Genomic DNA, 22,068 nt, shown 5'->3' on the forward strand with positions numbered 1-22,068 from the left:
TCAGGGACAGTGGGACAAAAACACCTGAATACTGACATGAAGGAGCAACTGAGTCCAGTGTCCAGGGCCCAGTGTCCTGCTGTGTACTCACCAGTTAAACCGACAGCAGAAACCGGGCCCACACGCTGGCCCCTGTGGAAGCCGTACAGGTTCATCTTGTACTTGTGGTCTGGCTGCAGGCCTGACACGGTGACCTGGTCCTCATTCCCTGGCACTCTCACCGCCTTGGGCTGCCCGTCCCCGTTCTTGTACTGGACCAGGAAGTGGTCAAATTGGCCCTCAGGGATGGTCCAGGAGAGGTGCAGGGAGTCAGGAGTGGCATCTGTCACGGTTAGCTCTCCCAAGTGTGGCTTCTGAAGGGTGCTGGTAGAGGGCTCCCCTTCGGGGTCTGGGAATAGATGCAAACAGAATATTTCCTATTGTTGGAAAAAGTACTTGAGGTCCTGGCTCTCCTGGATTTAGACCAGTAGGTGGGCCAGCTCTGTAGGCCTAACTTAAGATCCATTTCTGCTTATCATCAAAGTCTTTTTGTGATCTCTTCATGGTCTGTCAAACTTACCAGGCAGCCTCCTACCTCAGGGCCTTTGCACAGACTGTTCCCTTTGTGTGAATGTTCTGACCCTGGATGTCTGCATGGCTCATGTACATACTTCCTTTAAGTCTTTGTTCAAATGTCACTTCTTCAGGGCCAATTGTGACCACCGTATCTAAAATTCCAATTCTCCCAATTGCAGTGTTTTCCCCTTTTTTTGGACTCAATCCCAGCAACAAATTGGAAAACAACACTTATGAGACAACTAGGAAACTAACACTACCTACATACTTAACGTTCAATTTTAAAGGTATAATAACGGTGTTGCAACTATTTTAAAATACTTTTTCAAATTTTTTTCGGGAGAGAGAGAGTGCATGCATGAGTTGGGGAGGATCAGAGAAGAAATCTTAGGCAGGCTCCACACCCAGCACAGGGCTCTGCAGTTGGTTGGGCTTCTGTTCCTGGATTTCAGCTCAGGTCATGATCTCAGGGTCATGAGATCCAGCCCCGCTCCAGGTACAGAAGCTTCACCAACTGCACAACCCAGGCATCCCTTAAATAGTCCTTTAAAAAGGAGCAATACACTTAAATATGAAATCATTAAGTATAGGATGAAATCTTGAGCATCTGGGACCTTTGCAACAGTATATCCATACAGCAGAAAACTATTTGACTGTAAAGGGATGAAGTTCTGCTACACATTACATCATGGATGAACCCCCAAAATGAGCTTGATGAAAGAACCCAGACACAGAAGAACACGTTATTGTACAAAACCATCTATCCGATATGTCTAGGAAAGGCAAATCTGCAAATACAGTCCTAAAATTAGATAGTGTTAGAGCTCTACAGAGAAAGTTCTAAAATTAGTTAGTGCTGATGGTTGCATAATTAAAGTGGATGAATTTTATGGTATGTAAATTACTCTCAGTAAGCGGTTAGTTAAGAACACATTCCAGTGCGAGGGGGGCAGGAAGTGAGCAGGTGGGGATGAGTCAGACCAGCCAGGAGTTAATATCAGGCTGCAGCAGAGCAACGGACCTACGGGAGTTCACAACGCTGTTCTTCCTCTTTGTGTGTAAGCTTGAATCTTATATAATAAATATTTGTTGAATGGTTGAATAGTTCATGGCATTTGCCCCAACCTGGGAAAAAAGACCTTTCCAGAGTTTCCGGCAAAGCTGAAAGCCACATATGGGTCACTGTATCACTGCCTCAAGGCTTCCAGCTGAGGACTTCTCTGGCACACGCCTGGCACTCGGACTTCCTGACCCACTGCATGCCAGTCCTGTATGCTACTGGACGAAAGGTGGGTTCAGTGCAGCTGAACCGCACTGAACCGTGGAGACCCTAAAGGCTCCACCAATGAGACCTTACCCAAAACAGTCTTGAAGGCCCGCCTGCACTCACCAGTGATGCCCACGGTGGACACGGGGCCCTGGCGCTGCCCCCCGTGCAGGCCATACAGGTGCATCTTGTACTTGCGTCCCGGCTCCAGGCCCCTGACGGTGACCTCGCTCTCATCACCCCCGACACGCACCACCTGGGGCCGCCCGTCCCCGTCCTTGTACTGGACAGTGAAGGAGTCGAAGTGGCCCTGGGGGATGGTCCAGGAGAGGCTCAGCGAGTCTGGGGAGGATCCTGTCACCGTCAGCTCCCCCAGGAGGGGCTCCCCGGGGGGCTCCGGGGCCTCCGTGCTGGGTTCTGTGGGGCTGGGCGTCTCCTCCACCTCGGGGAGCACTGGGGTCTCTTCCTCTGCGGCTGAGAAAGACAGACACAGAGCAGGTGAGGCAGAAGCCCCAGGAGAGGGCCTCAGGTCTTGGGAGAAGGATGGAGAAGCTGTGACCATGGCCGGGGGCCCCCATATTCAGCTCAGCGAAGCCCATCCTTGGGGCTGGGTGGGCTCACTCTGCTGACATCTCACAAACATGCCTGGGAGCCTGGCCAGCCAGCAGCACAGCTCCCAGAGGCCCCTCTCTGCACGGGAGGAACCCTCTGTCCTCAGGGAGCCCCCAGGGAAGGAGGGAGGCACAAAGGGCCCCATGGCTCAGCCTCAAGCATGGGGGCCTCCTGCACCCAGTCACCCATCACCTGAGAGAGGGAGATCCTCCCGCTGGCCCCGCCCTGGGGCTTCCACCATCCACTTACCTGTCACCCCAATGGCAGAGACTGGGCCCACGCGCTGGCCACCGTGGAAGCCATACAGGTTCATCTTGTACTTGTGGTCTGGCTGCAGGCCTGACACGGTGACCCCCTCCTCATACCCCGGGACGCGCACCGCCTTGGGCTGCCCGTCCCCGTTCTTGTACTGCACCAGGAAGTGGTCAAACTGGCCCTCGGGGACGGTCCAGGAGAGGTGCAGGGAGTCGGAGGTGGCGTCGGTCACAGCCAGCTCCCCCAGGTGGGGCTTGGTGGGAGGCTCAGGGGCCACGGTGGACGGAGCTTCAGTGGTCACAGCTTCGTATTCTGGAAGTGGACAGAGACATACAGGGACGGGTGAGGACATGCAAGTCAGCACGGCAGTGGGTGTCTTTAAAAATAAGATAACGAGGAGCAGAGTGTCACCTTCCCAGTCCATTAATGCCAGCCTGCTCGGCCGCTTACCCTCATCTTACCCCTGCTCACACCCCGCCCCCTCTCCTGCTCTCTCCGGCACCCACCTCCCCACACACTGTGCCCTGAGCCTCCCTCTACTGGGGTCCCCTTGCCATCTCACTCCCCTTGGTTCCTGTCTTTGCTCCCAAACAGCTCAGAACTCCCTTCCCCAACCAGAAACCTGGAGTCTTCCTGGCTCGGTTCCTGTCCCCAGCGGCCATCACACTCAGAGTCCAACTAAGGTCGTCCTGGGTTCCCCACCTCTGCAGCCCCACCAGCCAGGCTTGGGCTCCACCTCAGCCCCATCGCCTCTCACCTGGGTCACCGTGTCCCTCCTGGGCTCCCTGCCTCCCTCCCCATCCGTTCCTCACAGGGGCCTCCTAGGACGAGCCTTTCACAGCACATCTGACGGTGTCGGCCTTGGCTTCACCGTGCAAAGCCCCCCTCTACCCCGGGACAGGCCCCTGAGCTGCTTCTGCTGCTCTATCCCCATCTCAAGACTCTCACACAGAACCCTCTCAGCTCCTCTCATGGGCCACAACGTGCCTAGTCTCCAGACCTTGCCACCAGCCGTGACGTGGCTCTGACTCTAGTGCTGTCACCAAGTGAACACCTACCTGCCCGACCTCTGGTGTCAGTTGTCTCGTGGACACCTGCGGGCGGACTGGCTTAGGCTTGCTGCCCAGTCTTGGCCTGGCCCCGGGCCTTCCCGTCACAGGCATATGCCCCTTTGCCTGATTGCTGGTTCACGACCTGTCTCCCCATGCCCGGGAGCCCCATTACAATAAGAACTTATCTCTCTGCCACGATCAGCTTCACCCCAGTGAACTCCCACAGTGCTTGGCTCAGGCCACTCAGTCTTGTTGGGCCATGGGAAGCAGAGGTCTGACAGCACCCAAACCATGAGGCCTGGGCGTGTTTCGGTCAGGACGCTACATCCGGAGCCCCCTCTGGCTTGTCCCCCAGCCTCCAGTGAACTACAGGGAGGCAGAGCCTCTGGGAGGAATCAGGGATGCCAGGACAGCTCTCTCCAACAGACTCTGAGAAAGCGTCCCATTCCTTTGTCCTGAGGAGCTTTGCTACTAAAGGTGTGGTCCTCGGACCAGCAGCACCAGCATCGCGTCAGGGACGTAGAATCTCTGGCCCCTGCCCCAGCCTGTGACACCTGGATGGGCCCTTTACCGAGATCCCCAGGCCACACGATGTGCAAAAGAGACGTGCTGCCTAGAGTGTATGTTTTCATGCCCATGGTCGGCTTCCCTAGGGTCCCTCCGGCACTCACCGGTGATGCCCACGGTGGACACGGGGCCCTGGCGCTGCCCCCCGTGCAGGCCATACAGGTGCATCTTGTACCTGCGCCCCGGCTCCAGGCCCCCGACGGTGACCTCATTCTCGTCACCCCTGACACGCACCACCTGGGGCCGCCCGTCCCCGTCCTTGTACTGGACAGTGAAGGAGTCGAAGTGGCCCTGGGGGACGGTCCAGGAGAGACTCAGCGAGTCTGGGGAGGATCCTGTCACCGTCAGCTCCCCCAGGAGGGGCTCCTCGGGGGGCTCTGGGGCCTCTGTGCTGGGTTCTGTGGGGCTGGGCGTCTCCTCCTCCTCAGGAAGCACTGGGGTCTCTTCCTCTGTGGCTGAGAAGGACAGACACAGAGCAGGTGAGGCAGGAGCCCCAGGATAGGGCCTTAGGTCTTGGGAGAAGGATGGAGAAGCTGTGACCAGGGCCAGGGGCCCCCAAATTTAGCTCAGAGAAGGCCACCCTTGGGGCTGGGTGGGTTTGCTCCGCCAACAACTCACAAACATGCCTGGGAGCCTACAGGGTCAGCCGTTGGCACCCTGGCCAGCCAGCAGCATAGCTCACGGAGGCTCCACTCTGCACGAGAGGAACCCTCTGTCCTCAGGAAGCCCCCAGGGAAGGAGGGAGGCACAAAGGGCCCCATGGCTCAGCCTCAAGCATGGGGGCCTCCTGCACCCAGTCACCCATCACCTGAGAGAGGGAGATCCTCCCGCTGGCCCCGCCCTGGGGCTTCCACCATCCACTCACCTGTCACCCCAATGGCAGAGACTGGGCCCACGCGCTGGCCACCGTGGAAGCCATACAGGTTCATCTTGTACTTGTGGTCTGGCTGCAGGCCTGATACGGTGACCCCCTCCTCATACCCCGGGACGCGCACCGCCTTGGGCTGCCCGTCCCCGTTCTTGTACTGCACCAGGAAGTGGTCAAACTGGCCCTCGGGGACGGTCCAGGAGAGGTGCAGGGAGTCAGAGGTGGCGTCGGTCACGGCCAGTTCCCCCAGGCGGGGCTTGGTGGGAGGTTCTGAAGGTTCATCCTCCTCTTCCCTTGGGGCTGAACAGAGACATGAGAGAGAACAAGTTGGACCTGAGAGAGGGGCCAGGTGACCTTGGGGACTTTGCTCTCCTCTGGGCTCTCCCAGCCACTTGGAGGAAGGAGCTATAGTGGAGTTCTCCTTGGTTACCTGTTAGGGCCTCGATGTAGGCAGGACCCACGCGCTGCTGACCACGGAAACCGTACAGGTTCACTAGGTATCTGTGCTCAGATTCCAGTCCAGAGAGGATGACATCATTCCGGTCACCATCTATCCTGACCACTTGGAGTTGCCCATCTTGGTCTGTGTAGTGGACCTCGAAGGAGTCATAATCACCCTCAGTCTTGGTCCAGGAGAGATGCAAGGTGTCTGGTGTTGCTTCCTCCACAGTTACCTCCCCTAGGCGGGGCTCAGGCCCTGGAGAACTTGGGGCCTCGGCTTCGATAGCTTCTCTGGGGGCTGGTTCGGAGAGACAGGTAGAGATGGGTGACTGGTCTGTCTCCACAAGTCTCTCCAGTGAGAGGGAAGGAGGGGAGGAGGTGAAGGCTAGAGGTCAGTAGTAAAAAGAACCAACTATGGAACACGAGGATGAATTCCCAAAGCATTATGCTAAGTGTTAGAAACCAAGCACCGAGTATGTATTGTATGAGTCTGTTAAGTGAAAGGCTTATAAAGGCAAAAGTGTAAGGAGAGAAAGGAATTAGTGGCTGACAGAGGCTGGCAGTGGGGGAACTGATGGTAAAGGGGCTTGGGAAATGGGTTCTGGGGTCAACGGAAATCTTTTGCATCTCAATCATGGTAATGGTTTCATGACTTACATATTTACCAAAACTCATTGTTCATATAAAATTGTATGTGAATTATGCCTCAATAAGGCTATCCCTTCCCCTAAAAGAAGGGAAATAAGCAGTTCAGAAACCCCCTGGCTCGGTCAGACCAGGAGAGCTGAAGCCGGAAGGCAGGGCAGCGACTTCCGGCCACAGCCTCACTCACCAGTCAAGGCGATGGTAGAGATGGGACCCACACGCTTGCCCTGGTACAGCCCGTACAGCAGCAGCTTATACCTGCGGGCTGGATCCAGGCCTGAGACGCTGACCTCCCTGAGGCTGCCCTCCACAGGGACCACCTGGGGCTGCCCGTCCCTGTCCTTGTACTGGACCACAAAGGAGTCAAAGTGGCCCTCAGGGACCGTCCACGCGAGGCTCACAGAGTCTGGTGTCACGCTGGTCACCTGTAGCTCTTCCCCGAGACGGGGCTTTGGGGGGTGCTTTGTTCTAGCATCATCCACACCACTCCTCGGCTCTGAGAGGGAGACAGAGAGAAGGCGGCTGAGCTGTTTCTGGTAGTGGGTGACCTCAAAGGGCAGGACTGAGAGGTCTGGGGACAGGGCTTTGCCATAGCTGAGTCCTATAAGGCTAGTGTTATGGGACTGTGTGAGGAGATTAAGTACTGTGATGGAAGCCAGCACAAGTGACCACCCTCTTCCCTGGCCCGGCCGGGTGCAGCCGCCATCCCCAGGGGAGCTCCAGGAGAAGAGCTTGGCCCTGCAGGGATGCCCTCACCTGTGGTGCCTTCAGCAGCGAGGGGGCCATGGCGCTTCTTGCCCAGGAGCCCATAAAGGAGGAATCTGTACTTGCGACCAGGGTCCAGAGGGGTGACGGTGACCGAGCGCTCGTGGCCTTCCACGGGCACCATGTGGGGCCCATCTCTGTCCTTGAACTGGACCACAAAGGAGTCAAAATGGCCCTCGGGCACAGTCCAGGAGAGGTGTAGTGAGTCCAGGGTGGGATCTGTCACCCACAGCTCCCCCAGGCGGGGGGGGGCCTTGAGGCTGGCATCACCTTGGGCAGCTGACGGAGAGGAAAGATTCTTGTGTTTATTTTTTTCCAGAATGACTCTTTGACTGCTTCCCACTAGAGTTGGAAAAACCCAGGACTGCCCAAATGATCAGTGCTTCCCCAAAATATTTCCATCACCCTCCCATCTCTGCCACCATCCCCAACTGGCCCATGCCTCCCTCCACTTAGCCAACAGGACATCTCTGGGGAAAAAAGAATCGCTAGCTTCCTGCTTATCTTATTCCTCCTGCCGTCCAGATTCTTCCCACTTCTTAGAGACTATGTTCCTATCAGGGTACAGCTTGATTTACTTATTTCATTTTACCAAGGAGCCTACCCATTGTGATTTGCCTGGCCCCTGGGGAAATCTGAGGTCCTAAGGACATCGGAGGGGGCACAGGATCCCTGACAAGTATACACAGCAGATGAGAAAGCAGGATGTTATGTTGGAGGTGGCCCTCTTAGGGCCTGGTGGAGGAGTAGGGACTGTCTACTTGGTGTGGGGAGGCGGGGAGAGGAGGGGAGCTCACATGGAGAAAGGATCTGGTGTCTGCCCCAAAGCCATCCTGAGGCCTGGGAAGGAGCTGGCCTGCTGCCTTCTTGGCCAGTGAGGACGCTGACAGCATTGTTATTGCTAGAGTTTTCTGGCATCAGGGAGCCCCCAGGGGCAGGGGAGGGCCTGGACTGAAACCCAGGAAAGGGGCACAGCTGGGCTGGGCCCGAATGGGCCTGGCTGGGCCTCCAGCCCTGGGCTCCTCTTCTTCCCAGTTTTCGAGGCCCTGGGAAGAGGGCATAGGAGGAAAAGGGCCCTCTACGGAAGGCAAAGAGGGGACCCGATGGGCCTGAGCCAGTAGGATAAGAAAGAGGGTGACGGCAAAACTCTCAGGAGGTGAGGGCTGCACAAGGCTGAGAGCTGCAAGGCCCAGCAGGTGGAAAGGGCTCCTGACTCCCTTGGGCCTCCCCTAGCACTCCCAGTCTCCCATGTCCCACCTTCCAGCACTCCCAGTCTCCCATGTCCCACCTTCTAGGAAGGGTCCTAAGTGACTTCCCCCATTCAATAGCAGTGAAAATTATGAGAAGAGAGGAAAAGTCAGTGGGAAGCACAGACCCAGGACCTGGCCCTGTTTTCTTGGTTCTCATTTGCCCTGAACTGGGTCGGCAGTATGGCTTTTTTTTTTTTTAAAGATTTTATTTATTTATTTATTTGACAGACAGAGATCACAAGCAGGCAAAGAGGCAGGTAGAGAGAGAGAGGAAGGGAAGCAGGCTCCCTGCTGAGCAGAGGGCCCGATGATTCGTGGCTCAATCCCAGGACCCTGAGACTGAAGGCAGGGTCTGAGCTGAAGGCAGAGGCTTAACCACTGAGCCACCCAGGCGCCCTGGCAGTATGGCTTTTTAAACAAAACAGAAGAGGTGGACACAGGGAAGACAAGCAGAAGGAGAGAGACTAGGCAGTGTGAAGAGGGTAGGCAGACTGCTGGGGGCTTAGGGGCCTCTCACCTGTTTTTGCCTCTACAGAGACTGGGCTGCGTCTCTTCCCATCCTGAAGCCCATAGACCAGGAACTTGTACTTCCGGCTGGGCTCCAGGCCGGGGACGGTGACCTCACGCTGGTCTGCGGCCACGGGCACCACATGGGGCTGCCCATCCCTGTCCTTGTACTGGACCATGAAGGAGTCGAATTCACCGTTGGGGACTGTCCAGGAGAGGGTCACGGAGTCTGGGGTCATGTCTAACACTGTCAGCTCCCCCAGCTGTGGCTCCTGGGGGGACTCTGTGGCTGGGGCTGTGGGGAGGGGAGCTAGAATCCAGAAAAACACAGAACGTGGCTGAGACCTTGGGCAGGAGAACGCCCGCCCCCAAACCTGAAGGGCTCCTGGACTCCCAGGGCCTCAAGGGTCCTTGAGCTAGATGAGACACAATCACATCAATATTTTCCCTGACCTCTCACTGAAATGTAGCACTTCCTCTGGTGCTCACTGTGGTGTCAGCATACCTAGGACTGTGTTCATGTCACCTTAGAATAACTGTGCAGACTTCAAAGTACCGTTTACACTCTTCCCTCCTTTGAAATGTGGGTAGGTTATGACACATGCCCCAAGACTTATTATTTAATGAACTGATAAAGAGTTCCTGTATTACTAAGTCATAAATTTGAATTTAAAATATTTTGATAATTGAACATCAGTGTAACTGGTTTCCTCTCTAACCTTATGCATTTATGTTACAGATTTTTAAAAAAGATTTTCTTTATTTATTTGGGAGAGACAGACACAGCAAGAGAGGGAACACAAGCAGGGGGAGTGGGAGAGGGAGAAGCAGGCTTCCCACTAAGGAGAGAGCCCAATGAGGGACTACATCCCAGGACCCCAGGATCATGACCTGAGCTGAAGGCAGACGCTTAATGGCTGAGCCACTCAGGCACCCCTATGTTATAGATTTTAAAGCCCTGCTTTGAGAGGGGTCCATGGGTTTCATCAGACACCGTGGTAGAAAAATGGCAGCAACCTGTCCCCAGGGACCCAAGAGCAAGGGCCACTTCTGGGAGAAAGGAAGGCTATAGCACTCGGGGCACTAACGGCTTCTGAGAAGAGATTCAAGGATGTGTGTCATTGAAGCCCAACAGAAAAAGAACATCAGGGGAAAGTGTTGGCTGTGGCCAAGTCACAGCAGGGTTTTGAGAGAAAGGAAGGGAACAGCTGTGGACTATCAGGGGAGACAGAGTCAGATTTAGGTCAGATGGAAGCAAGACATTCTTGCCTGAGGGAGAAGGCAAAATGGAGAGGGACTGGAGGACAGGGAAGGTTCTAGCCTAGGGAAGAGGCCAAGGAGTCAAGGAACAGACTACTGTGCCTGTGACCTCAGGAAGGACCTATGGAGGCCTGCAAGGCAGAACCTGAGAGAGGGTTTGTGGGAGGGGGGATTCTGGGTAGCCAGGGATGCGAGCTGCCTCACCCCTGCTCACTCACCAGTCACAGCTACTACAGAGAGGGGGCCCATGTGCTGCCCATCATGTAGCCCATAGAAGTTCATCCTGTACTTGCGTGCAGGCTCCAGGCCCGGGATGGTGACCTCATGCTGGTCTGCGGCCACAGGCACCACCTGGGGCTGCCCGTCCCTGTCCTTGTACTGGACCACAAAGGAGTCAAACTGGCCCTCGGGGACTGTCCATGTAAGGCCCACGGAGTTGGGGGTCACATCGGTCACTGTCAGCTCCCCCAGGCGTGGCTCCAGGGGCGGCTCTGTGGCTGGGGTCTCTTCTGGGTGTGGAGCGGAGACAGAGACGGTAGAAGGCTGTTAGGAAAAGTTCCTCTTTCCCTTGTTAGTAATTACGTCTGTTTTTGTAGCACCCACGAGGTTGTCCTGATGTAGAACTACACTGATTGGTGACATCTGCCTGGCCACAAGCCCTAAGTTCCCGCCAGGACCTGAAGTTGTGCTGGGGTTGGGGAGGGGTGTCACCGAAACCCTTGGAGAGTGGCTGAACTTCCACCTGTAGGTCACTGGCTCCAAGTCCCCTACCCCAGGACCTGCAGACTCGCATCTTCCTTGGGTGCCTGGTCTGTGTCTCAAACTCATGAAGTCCAAAAGCAAGCTCAGGGACTGCCCCCCACACCTGCTTGGTCATGACCTCCCCACCCCAGCAAAGCCACCACTTCATCCTGGGTGTTGTCCCCGAGTCCCCCCACACTCTAAACCTAGCCGGCTAGGAAGGTCTGGTGGCAGGACCTTCAGAAGCCAACCCCCCTCGCTAACTCCACTCCACTGCTACCATCTCCAAGCACCACTAGTCCCACTGGGCTACATAGGTCTCCTAAATCCTCTCCCTCCTCCACCCTCCCCCTGCCTCTGATCCCTGTTGACCCATTAGTCAGAGCCTGTTCCCGAAATGACTTCCATCCCATTCAGGGCAAAAACCAAGTCCTTACAATGACCTCTGAGGTTCCACGATCACCTCTCACATAGCTGCTCTCCATTCCAGACATTCCTGGCTTATCCACAGAGGGTCGGGGCACTTTCTTCTGCCCGGGATATTCTTCCCAAAGGTGCACGTGCCTTGTCCTGTCCCTCCCTCGGCTCTAACCTCAAGGGAAGCCCTTTTCCACCTCCTTCCCACTAATTCACCATCTCACCTGCTGGACTTTTCTCCAGGGCTCATCACTGTCACAGACGGTACCACAGACAAATGTGGGCAGTCTGGTGTCTGTTTCCCTCTACTAGAACATGAGCTCCCAGCGGGGGTGCTTTGCCTTGCTTATTGCTGTGTCCCTGTTGCCCAGCACATGGTGGGTGCTCCACAAACATTTGTTAAACTCATGAGTGGTCTGCATGACTTGGCTGGGAAAGGCCCAGCTCGGGACCCGGTGGGCCCCACCGTGCAAGAATCAGCTAAGTCTGGGGGGCACTCCTCAATAGTGACCAAACATGGAAGGTGGTCCCCAGAAGTAAGGCAGTGGAGGAGGTGGCGGGGGCGAGTGGCTCCCAAGAGTTGCTTTCTCTGGCTTCTGTGGGAGGATAAGATCAGGCTCCAGGCAGAGGAAAACCTGTTTGGGAGGCCTCAGAAAGACAACTGAGTCTACGTGGGGAGGGCAGGGATGAAGGCAGCTGAGGGGCTAGGAGTGGCCGCCATGTTAGCAAGCATCTACTAGGAACCAGGTAGCAGGCCTGGCAGTGTTTCATGTTTCTTGCAGCTCTGATCCCTCCTGTCCCATCCACTTCCAGCTCACTTCTGTCCTGTCTGTACGTCTTCCCATGAGGAAGAGAAATGGTCTATCACCATCAAACGAGCCTGACTGTTGTGGCTTGTCTTAACTGGAAAAAGGTGGAACTACCACTACCCACGAACATGGAGCTCCCCAGGCTGCACTGGACATCATCTTTTTCTTGTTAGAAATGTTTCTAACTGGCCTCTCATCCTGGCAGTGGTAGAGCACATGCCGTGGGCCAGGCACAGCCCCCTGGATAGCTCAGCAGGCTCTAGCTACCCATCACCTTCCTGCTCTGACAATGAACATCATGCTCCATCACGAAGCTGAGAACCAGGGGAGCCATAAACAGAACTCAGTCTGTCAAATACCTGATCTCCATTTTCCTTTACTGCACTGCCTCAGTCAGCACCCAACACAGTCCGTTCTTCCCTGGGGCCCAGGGCCAGGGACTCACAGAGCCCATTGTGGCCACCTGGGAAAGGCAGCAGACAGAGGGGCACCTGAAAAGAATCCTTGGCAGCATATCTGGGCTTGGCATGAGCCTCCTACCCTGCTTCTTTGGGCCCACAGGACAGTAACTCAGGGTGGCTTTCCCTTCTCCTTACTCTCAGAGCTACTTGAAGAATGAAAAGAAATGAGTAGAAGGTTCTGGAAATTAAGCCAGCCAAGTCACTGTGAGGTTGGGCTTTGTGGAAGTACAGGAACCATGTTCTGAAAACCCATTTCTCTGCTTTTAAGTTTTTAATCTTTCCCCTTATAGTAAAAGATGTTTTTGAAAAAGGTGTGTCTTTGAGTAAAGGGAAAAGAGACTGACACCCCTTGCTATAGCCAAGCTGGGCAGGTCAGCAAGAGAGTCCCAAGTCCCAGTGGCCTGCCTCGGTTCTGGCCCCTGGTGCTGAGACTCTGGAGAGGAGATCCTGGGCTGGGTCCAGGTCCTGAGACTCTCGAGAGGAGATGGAAGGGATGTCCCTTTTTGCTATAAAGTCACTCACTGGATGAGCCGTAAAGAAACTTTCCAGCTGCACTGACAAACAGGCTGATGTCTCCTGCTCATCTGATTAGCTAAGCTGCGGAACGAGCCACAGGGGGCAGAGCAGACCCAGACCAGGGTCAATTATAATCCTCCTTATGCTACACCAACAGCATGTGTGTTCTGTGCCTGACCCTTTCTTAGTGCTTCCTGTCTGTTCACTCATTTAATCCCCACTACAGTTCTGCAGGATGCCTGTTACTATCCTCTTTTTGCACCTGAGGAAACAGAGGCACAGAAAGTTTAAAATTGCTCAAGGTCACAAAGCTGGCTATAGCCTGGTCCCCAGTGAACTGCTCTGTCTGGGTGTCCCCCAAGCAATGGGGGGTGGTCATGCTACCACTGCAGCAAGGGAGAGCCATGGCCTTGGGGAAGCTGGGGGCCACTGAGGGGAGGAGAAGGAGGCAGGCTCCTCCCACACTCACCGGTGACGCCCATGGTGGACACGGGGCCCTGGCGCTGCCCCTCGTGCAGGCCATACAGGTGCATCTTGTACCTGCGCCCCGGCTCCAGGCCCCCGATGGTGACCTCGTTCTCATCACCCCTGACACGCACCACCTGGGGCCGCCCGTCCCCGTCCTTGTACTGGACAGTGAAAGAGTCGAAGTGGCCCTGGGGGATGGTCCAGGAGAGGCTCAGCGAGTCTGGGGAGGATCCTGTCACCGTCAGCTCCCCCAGAAGGGGCTCCTCGGGGGGCTCCAGGGTCTCCGTGCTGGGTTCTGTGGGGCTAGGTGTCTCCTCCACAAGGTCCTGGGGGGCTGAGAGAATACATAGGGGATACAGGCTTCCAGTGTGACTTGCTTTGTTAGTTGATTATGACAATAAAGTACATTCAGCAAACAAAGTCCTCAAGCTGTAGTCTTCGGGGTTCGTTAGCCTTTGTATTAGCCATTCAGTAACTCAGGAAGCTGGGACAGGCCCCTGGCCCCTGTCAGTACTGCTGGAAGGATTATATTGCTGGCTTCTGTTGGGTTGGGCTCACGTCTGAGAAAGGAGCTGAGATGGGAACAGAGGAAATCCTGAGGAATTTTCTACTGCGTCCATAGACAGTGCTCACCTCTGGCAATCAAGGGGGCCATAAGGCCTCTTCCCATCTGCCTTCCTCCCTTTCGGCTCCAGCACCCCCACAGGGTTTTTCAGCAGCCCCACTCCACTTACCAGGACACCAGACAGAATGTGCCCTGGCTAAGGCCTCCTCAGGCAGCCCTGTCCCTCCTTCCACTTCAGACAAGGGTGGGAGAAAGATGTGGGGATGAAGGGGCTGGGGAGAACCGTGCCCTTCCCTGGCTGCATCTAGAACCACAGCCCCAGGGGCACCTGTCCACCATCTTCACTGAGGTTCCATGGAGAAGGGAGACTGGCTTCTGTGACCCACTCCCTGGTCCATGGAGTACCACCAAGGGGACAGAAGATCGAGGAGGGAGCAGGCAAGGCTGGACAAAGTAGGGAGATGAGAAAAAAGGATACTGGGCAGGGAGAAAGTCAGGGAAAAAGAGCAGCTCACTCCTGAATAGCAGCTTTGATGTGTCAGGCGCTATTCTAAACATGTATGCTTGTACACTGATTTAATTCTAATGACCCTGGAAGCATGTACCATTATCCTCACTGGACAGATGAGGAAGCTGAACTTCAGAGAGGTTCAGTAATTTACATAAGGTCCCACAGGTCGCAAATGGCAGAGCTAGGCTTCAAATACAGGCAGTGGGACCCAGAGCCTGTGCTCCCAACCATGAGGCTACACAACCACGGAAACGATGCTGACCGGGAGAGGCTGAAAGGGTGGAGGAATGAGGGCCGGTGGACGGAATGAAAGGGGGCCCTTTGCCCTGCTCCCGGCTGGGAGTTAGGGATCTGCGGGTCCTGGATAAGGTGTCTTCGTGCCAGAAAGAAGCTGGGGGAAATGAGGGATTCTTGTGCCTTGGATCTGCTGGCACTGAGCAGAGCAGCAACGGTGGGAAGGTGCAGGCAGCTGGTTGTGGGAGCCAGAAATGACAGCCACCCCAGCCAGGCCGGGGTGGAGGTGCTCCAGGTGTTCAGGGTGGGAGAAAATGGGACCTATTCTTGGAGATGGAGAAGCAGAGCTGAGAAAAAGGCCAGGGGCTGGTGGCTGGATGAGAGGTCCTGGGATGTGGGGCGCTTGGAAGGATTGGAGCCCAGAAGGAGAAGGTGGAGGGAGGTCTGAAGGAGCCCCCAGGCAGGGTCCTGCTCAGAGGGAGACCTGGGTGGCCCTGACTCACCTGTGGTGGCCACCACGGACACAGGTCCCACACGCTGCCTGCCATGAAGCCCGTAGAGGTTCATCTTATATTTCCGGTGGGGCTCCAGGCCCGGGATGGTGACCTCGTTCTCATCCCCCCTGACGGGCACCACCTGGGGCTGGCCCTGTGCATCCTTGTACTGGACCACGAAGGAGTCAAAGGAGCCCTGGGGCACGGTCCAGGCCAGGCGCAGGGAGTCTGGGTTTGCCTGAGTCACTGACAGCTCCCCCAGCAGGGGCTGCGCTGGGGACTCTGGGTGGAGGGACTCGGCTCTCTGATCTGAGGCTGAAATAAGAGGATCCAGTGAGGGCTGTGCTGGCAGCCCCAGGTTGGGGTTTGGGGTTTGGATGGGTCGTCATATCTGGGGGTCACTATTAGCATTAATTAGAAGTGCTGAACTCCTGGGAAGTCTGGCACAGTCAGGGTATGACACATCCTCTGGGCCTTGGGGAGCAGCTGAATGGGATGGAAGGGACCCAGCAGGACGGGGGAGGCTGGCTCTCCCTCAGCCTGGGAGTGGGGCCAGGATTCAGAGTCAGCCATCACACTGGGAGGCCCCACCTGGTTCCTGGCTGAGGGCAAGTGTGTGGAAGGTTGGGAGGGGTCCCATGGGGGCAGAGGTTGTCACCACTCACCAGTGGTCCCATCGGCTGTGAGGGGGCCATGCCGCTTCTTGTTGGCAACCCCAAACAGAGTGAATCTGTACTTGTGGTTAGGGTCCAGCGAGGAGACAATGACCGAGCGCTCGGGCCCTTCCACAGGTATCACTTGGGGCTGTCCATCCCTATCCCTGTATTGGACTACGAAGGAGTCAAACTGGCCTTCAGGGACAGTCCAGGAGAGGCGCAGTGAGTCTGGGGTGGGATCTGTCACCCACAGCTTGCCGAGGCGGGGTGGAGTCGCTGGGCTAGGATCACTCTGAGGCACTGGGAGAGAGGTAGAGAGAAAGGAGGAACACAGGTCAAAGAAAGAGGGGTACTCCGTCTCCCACATAGGGATGCTGTGTGAGGTTGTGCAGGCTGTTCACTGCACAAAGGTGCATGATTGAGGGAGCACTAAGGGACTGAAATCCAGCCAGCCTCTGCTTGCCAAGCTATGTGCCCTGGCACAGAGTTATGCTCACCTAAGGCAAGGTGCCTTCTTCTAAATGGCACAGATGTGCCACATGGACTAGTGTGGCCCCATCTGCAGCCTAGTGAGGCGCTTCAGAGAGAAGGGAGCCCAGCCATCTCCCTCTGTGTCTCCATAGCCAGGGAAGTCTTCCAGGACAATCTCTACTGCTTCCAGTCCTAACTACTAGCTGGTTTCTCCTCCAAGAGAGGGAAGCACCATCTCTGGAGCTTTTGAATGCGGGAGAGCCTCCCACACCTGTGCTGGGGTCCCATCTCCTTCTCTCCCACCCTGCACCACCAACCCTTCACTACCCCTCACTGAGCCGCAGGCATTTGCAGGAGCTCCTCTCTTTGGCTGCTAGCTCCCTCCAGCCTCCCTCCTTGCTCTCTAGTCCCAACCCAGATTCCAGAAAGAGCCATCCATCTACACTGGTTGTAGCCATGTCCTCACCCCCATCAGACTCTCGATTGAGCTCCACCCTCCACTGGCAGCTCTCACCAGGGCCAGCAGTGACCTCGCCACTGCTAAGTGCTGTGGACACTCTGTAGCTCTGAATCACTCCTATGGAATCTGACATGTCTGACCACGCCCTTCATTTTGGCATCTGGGACACTGCTCTCCCTGGCTGTGCCCTTCTCCACGAGTCACCCTCTCAGGCTGCCCTGTAGGCTCTTCTTCCTCTGCCCATGCCCTGAGTGCTAGCCACTGTCTCTGCTCCCCCCATGCCATCATCCTGTCTCCTGTCCCCCCATGCCCACTCTTCAGGCCTCCTCTCTGCTCTCCAGACTTGTGAGGGCAGCAGTGATCCCCGCCGTAGCTCCGCCATTTTCTCCCTCTCTGTACCTTGACTCTCCTCATCTATAAATGGGCGTACCTCACGGGGGCTGCTGCAGCCACTAAGTGTGTTGGCACACTTAGAACATCTTGTTAACAAATGCTCCGAAGAGGTTTATCTAAGTGTCCCAAGCTGTGCCGGTCCTCACCTCCACTGTTCCTTGCCTCAGCACAAGGGACTGTCTGCTCTAGGAACACCAGAGGGCCTGGGCCTCCTCGTTGTCCTTCATCTCCCACACCCAGCCTCGTTGTCCTTCACCTCCCACAAGCCTCCATCCCAGGCAGGCCGGCATCATTTCTTGCTGGCTCTTAACTCACTTCTCCAGCAATTCTCTATAGCAGCTCCCATGTTATTTGTAACATAAGTAGCAAATCACATCATTCCCACTTAAAACCCTTCAGAGTGCCCCCCCCCCCCCCCACCGGCCGGGGCCCTCAAAGCAGCTCCAAGCTCTTCAATCAGACACACACAAGCCCCGTCCCTTCTGCTCCCCAGGTGCCCCAGAGGAAATAGATGGATTCTCCTCCAGGGCCACACTTGCTCCTGCCTCACTCTCCATGGCTCCCTCTGTCTGCACCACCCTCCTCAACCCCTCTGCTGGACCTACCACTGCTTTTCCTTCAGGATTCATCTCAGGTACCACGGCCTCCAGGGAACCTTCCTGGAGTTCCCATAGCACTGGGAAGACCTCCCTCAAGACCAAGCAGGGGCCAGGGGTAGGGGTGGGTGTGACTGCTCTCACTCACGGATCTTGGCTTCAGCCACCAGGGGCCCATGCCTCTTCTTGCCCAGGAGCCCATATAGCACAAATTTGTACTTGCGGCCGATGTCCAGGTTAGTGATGCGGGCTGAGCGCTGGGATCCCTCCACAGGTACCACCTGGGGCCCATCCCTGTCCTTGTACTGGATCACGAAGGAGTCGAACTCGCCCTCAGGGACCGTCCAGTGCAGGAGCAGAGAGTTGGAGGTTGGGTCAGTCACCATCAGCTCGCCCAGGCGTGGCTGGGCCAAGGGCTTCCCAGGCTTCGCCCCATCCCTGTCTAGAATGTGGGGGCAAAAGTAAAGCAGGTGGCCTCGACCACTGCCTCATCCCTGGTCTCCTTCCCTCTCCTCAGCCCACTGGGTCCCTCCTTCCTGGACGTCTCTGTCCCTCAAGGCCTCTACTTCCTCCCCCCGCAGGCCTCTGAGAGCAGCCCATTGTTCTGCAGTGAGAGCTTTGGCCCTTCCCTTGTGCTAGCTTCCCCACCCCTCACAAGCATCCCTCGCCACATCAAGAGCTCTGGGGGAGTTTTGGGTCCCCCCTCCAGGTTGTTCCTGAGTCAGAGCTTCCTCACTGCTGCTCTGGAGCAGCTGGAGACTCTCTGTCCACTTGGACTTTTCTCTCCCCCACCGCCCTCTCTCCTAGTGCTGAATCTCACCTGGAGGAGCAGAGACCGAGTCCCAAAAAGAGAGACCAGGAGGGCAAGTGAGTGTTTCACTGGTTCCACCAACCTCATCCATCTCTGAAGCCCTGCTGGCCGAGAGCGCCCTATGCTAAGGAACCTCCGTCCCCAACAGAAACGGGCTGGAGCAACCATGGAGCACTGTCCACCGCAGGCCAGCCTCCCAGGGCAGGGGGCCACTGTCCTAACCTACCCAGTGAGGGGGTGGCAGGGCTGTGGGGAAGGGAAGGGGCAGAGGGGGCTAAGGGCTGGTATCCTCAGGGCTGGAGGCCTTCCCACGCCTAAATGCAGAGATCTATGAGTGACCAGGAATTGGGGAGGATACAGGGCAAAGAAAGCTGCAGGTGGAAAGCCAGAAGCCTACAGCCTCTCTCCCGGACTCCCAGTCCCAGCCTCTGACTTTTCTCCTCCCATCCTCTTTTCCCCTGCCCCGCACCCCATCCTTCTTCTAAGACTCCCTCCGTTCCTCTTTCCTCTGAACCTTCAACTCCAACCTTCTCTCTCCTTGCTCTTACCATTCCAACCCAAACACTAGCCCAACCCTTCAGTCCCCATCCCACCTCTGAAGCCCTGATGGCCCAGCCCCTCCCCCATCCTCAGGACAGTGAGCTGAGCAGAGTTCAGGATATACCCATAATGCTTTGGTAGATGAGAGGGGCAGAGGGCTCGCCCTCCGGGGGGACCCCACGAAGTGACAGCTCATAGGAGACTCCAGGAGGGGGTGAGGGCACCAGAGCCTGGCGGACGTCCCCTGGCAGTAGTTCCTCATGCACTCCTGGCCCCTCCGGCACCCGAAGGCGGAGCTGGAAGTGGGCAAACGTGTCAGGCTGAGCAGTCCAAGCAACGCGGAGCTTCCCTGTCTTGTCTCTGCCCAGCACCCTCAACTCTCCCAGCTCCTGGGGACGCTGCTGCAGTTCCGGGGCCTGGACCCCTTGAGTCGTGGAAAGGCCCGAGGGAGGAGGCTCATCGGTGGCTCCCAAGAGGCCTGAAGGAGAGGACCCTGGGAAAGGGCAGGGTGAGAAAAACAGGAGGGTTGAGAATGAGAGAGAGAAAGGAAATCCCAAACCCCAGGTTCTGCCTTCTAGCCTCTAAGAGCCTACAGACCTGCCCTCTTCTGCTTCTAAGTCCACTTCCTGGGCCACCTCATCCTCCCAGTGATCTACCCAGTCCTCTCAGTACCCCTGTCAACCACATTTCTGAACAGACAGGCCTGCAGGCAATAAATAAAAGCAATAAAGCTGTCCATCCCTCCCCTTACAAGGGGACCTCCAGCCCCCACAGACTTCCATGTCCCTCCCTAAGCACATCCCCTCCCCAGAGGGTGGTGGTCGTGGCTTCCATTAGTGCTGCAGTGAGAAGCCTGGAAGAAAGGAGGAGATGTGGTGTTAGGGAAGGCAGATGCAAGGGAAGAGTGGGTACTGAAGAGAGAGGGAAGAGAGAGAGTGTGTGTGGGGGGGGGTACATCCAGCTCAGGTGGCATCTGGGCCCTGGCGAGGGGAAAATATATCCACAACCCTCCCTAGGGCAGCCCTCCCCTGAGCCCGGCATCGTTCCTGTGGAAGAGACAAGCATGACGTGAGCCAGGAGGTCTGGAAAGGCAGCTCAAGAAGCAGTGGTTTCAACTCTCACAGACACAAGCTGCCTGATGGCTTCAAGGCCATCCCCACACAGTTTTGATGTGTCCCTTTGAGGTCAAGGCCAAACTGTGGAAAACAGTAACCACTGACCACAGCCTTCAGCCATCCTCACCACAGTGAGTCAGAGTGGGGAAGTGCTGGTTTCACTGGGTGCCCCACTCACACTGCTCCTGTGAATTTTCGTAGACCCACCTCCTTCCCCCAAAGTCCCTTCCACTGCCCAGGATGGCAATCCCGCAAAGTGTCTGGGGAATGCTAAAGACCAGCTCTCCTTGGCCCTGTATCCCTGAGGCCCCTGGGGTGGAGATGGCTTCTAGAGACACAGGAGGGCATGCTTTGTGCTGGGGTCCCCTGGAGCCTAGACCAAGAGGTGTGGTGGGGGTGGAGTGGTGGTCTGAGCAGTGAGGCGGTGGGAGGCCCTCTTGGATGCAGACTCCAATGGCAGGCGAGGCTGGGCAGGGGATGGGTGATCCCATGGCCCCAGCCCATGCTACCTGTGGTGGTGATGAAGGCGTAGGACTTGGAGGTCTGCCCTGCCCGCACCCCGTGGACCTCCACGTGGTAGGTGGTGCCGGGCCTGAGGTCAGGTAGGCTGACGGTGCGCGTGGTGCCCGGCACAGTCAGCTCCCCGCCAGGGCCCTCTGCCGGCGGCTGGGGCCGCCAGCGCAGCACCACGCGCTCGAAGTGGCCGCGGAGCCCGTCAAGGGACACCAGTAGTGAGCCGTCGGCAGAACTGCCCAGCACCTCGGGCTTGGGGTGGCGGGGCGCGGCCACCCGGTCGACGCCTTCGGGCGAGAGGCCGTAGATGCCCTGGTTGGAGTCCCGCTTCCAGGTGCCGGGGTCGGGGCTGGCGGTGGGGTGGGGGCGGCGGGGCGAGGGGGCGGGGGGGCCGACGGGGGCGGCGGCGGCCCGACGCCGCTGCAAGTACTCGTGGATGTGGCGCGCCACGGACGCGTAGGTCTGGTTGGCCCGCAGTGGGTAGCCATGAGCCCTCAGGTGGCGCTCCAGGTCTTGCACAGTGCCGCGGAAGCGGCCCAGCTCGCCCGTCAGGTTGCCCCACGCCCGCCGAGGGGGCTGCGGCAGGCTAGGCCCAGGCCCAGGCTCCTCCTCGCCCTCCTCTGCGGGCCGCGAGGGCCGAGCGGGGCGTGCGGGGCGCGGGGGGCGCGGGGCCGGAGTTGGCCGGGGACGGGGCTTGGGGGACGGGGCTGGGGGGCGCACCTCCGGGTAACTGTAGTGGCCTGGTGCTGCCGGGGGCAAAAAAGGGGGAAGGGGAGAGCAGGTCAGTGGCAGCCCCTCCCCACGGCAGCCCCTCCCTCCGCCCCCCTGCCCCCGCCCCCGCCCCGCGGGAGCCAGAGGCCTCTCGCCTGTGCCCCAACCCCACCTGGAAAGAGAACCAGAGAAAGGAGTCAGTGTCCCGGGAGCCCCTCCCCGCTCACCCTCCAAGCCCGCCACTGTTGGTGCCCTAGAAAGAAGAGAGAAGCCAGCAGGTGGGGCCCTGTGTCTGAAGGAGAGAAAGGGGAGTGGGAGGAGAGAATGTGAGCTACTGCGAGGTGGGCGTCACTCTGTCACAGGAAAAGAAAATAAATATCCATCTGTTAAGAGACCTTGAGGATTAGTGGAAAATCACTGCTCTGAGACCTAACTTCCCCAACCCCACCCCCCCAATCTACAGTGCCCAGCAACGCCGATCTCTGCTCTGCCTGATTCCAGTCCCTACGAGGGCTGACCACCACCGTGAACACAGGGCTGTC

At 57.2% G+C, this 22,068-nt stretch overlaps 1 protein-coding gene across 1 annotated transcript in view; it reads right to left on the reverse strand.

Annotated features, from left to right (window-relative positions):
- The window catches only part of TNXB (tenascin XB), a 56,002-nt gene that overhangs the window by 16,667 nt on the left and 17,267 nt on the right, over positions 1-22,068 (reverse strand). The window contains exons 7-22 of the mRNA XM_047731937.1: positions 20,812-21,561; positions 19,312-19,680; positions 17,985-18,278; positions 15,926-16,216; positions 15,270-15,575; positions 13,458-13,790; positions 10,263-10,553; positions 8,795-9,094; positions 7,019-7,306; positions 6,450-6,758; positions 5,607-5,915; positions 5,174-5,476; positions 4,413-4,763; positions 2,684-3,001; positions 1,946-2,296; positions 92-388 (exon numbers count right to left, since the gene is read on the reverse strand). Of these exons, the coding sequence (XP_047587893.1) occupies positions 92-388; positions 1,946-2,296; positions 2,684-3,001; positions 4,413-4,763; positions 5,174-5,476; positions 5,607-5,915; positions 6,450-6,758; positions 7,019-7,306; positions 8,795-9,094; positions 10,263-10,553; positions 13,458-13,790; positions 15,270-15,575; positions 15,926-16,216; positions 17,985-18,278; positions 19,312-19,680; positions 20,812-21,561 (5,460 nt within the window). The remainder of the gene's footprint in view (positions 1-91; positions 389-1,945; positions 2,297-2,683; positions 3,002-4,412; positions 4,764-5,173; positions 5,477-5,606; positions 5,916-6,449; positions 6,759-7,018; positions 7,307-8,794; positions 9,095-10,262; positions 10,554-13,457; positions 13,791-15,269; positions 15,576-15,925; positions 16,217-17,984; positions 18,279-19,311; positions 19,681-20,811; positions 21,562-22,068) is intronic.

Source organism: Lutra lutra, chromosome 6 (genome assembly GCF_902655055.1).
Source record: "Lutra lutra chromosome 6, mLutLut1.2, whole genome shotgun sequence".
In the NCBI taxonomy this organism is placed as follows: domain Eukaryota; kingdom Metazoa; phylum Chordata; class Mammalia; order Carnivora; family Mustelidae; genus Lutra; species Lutra lutra.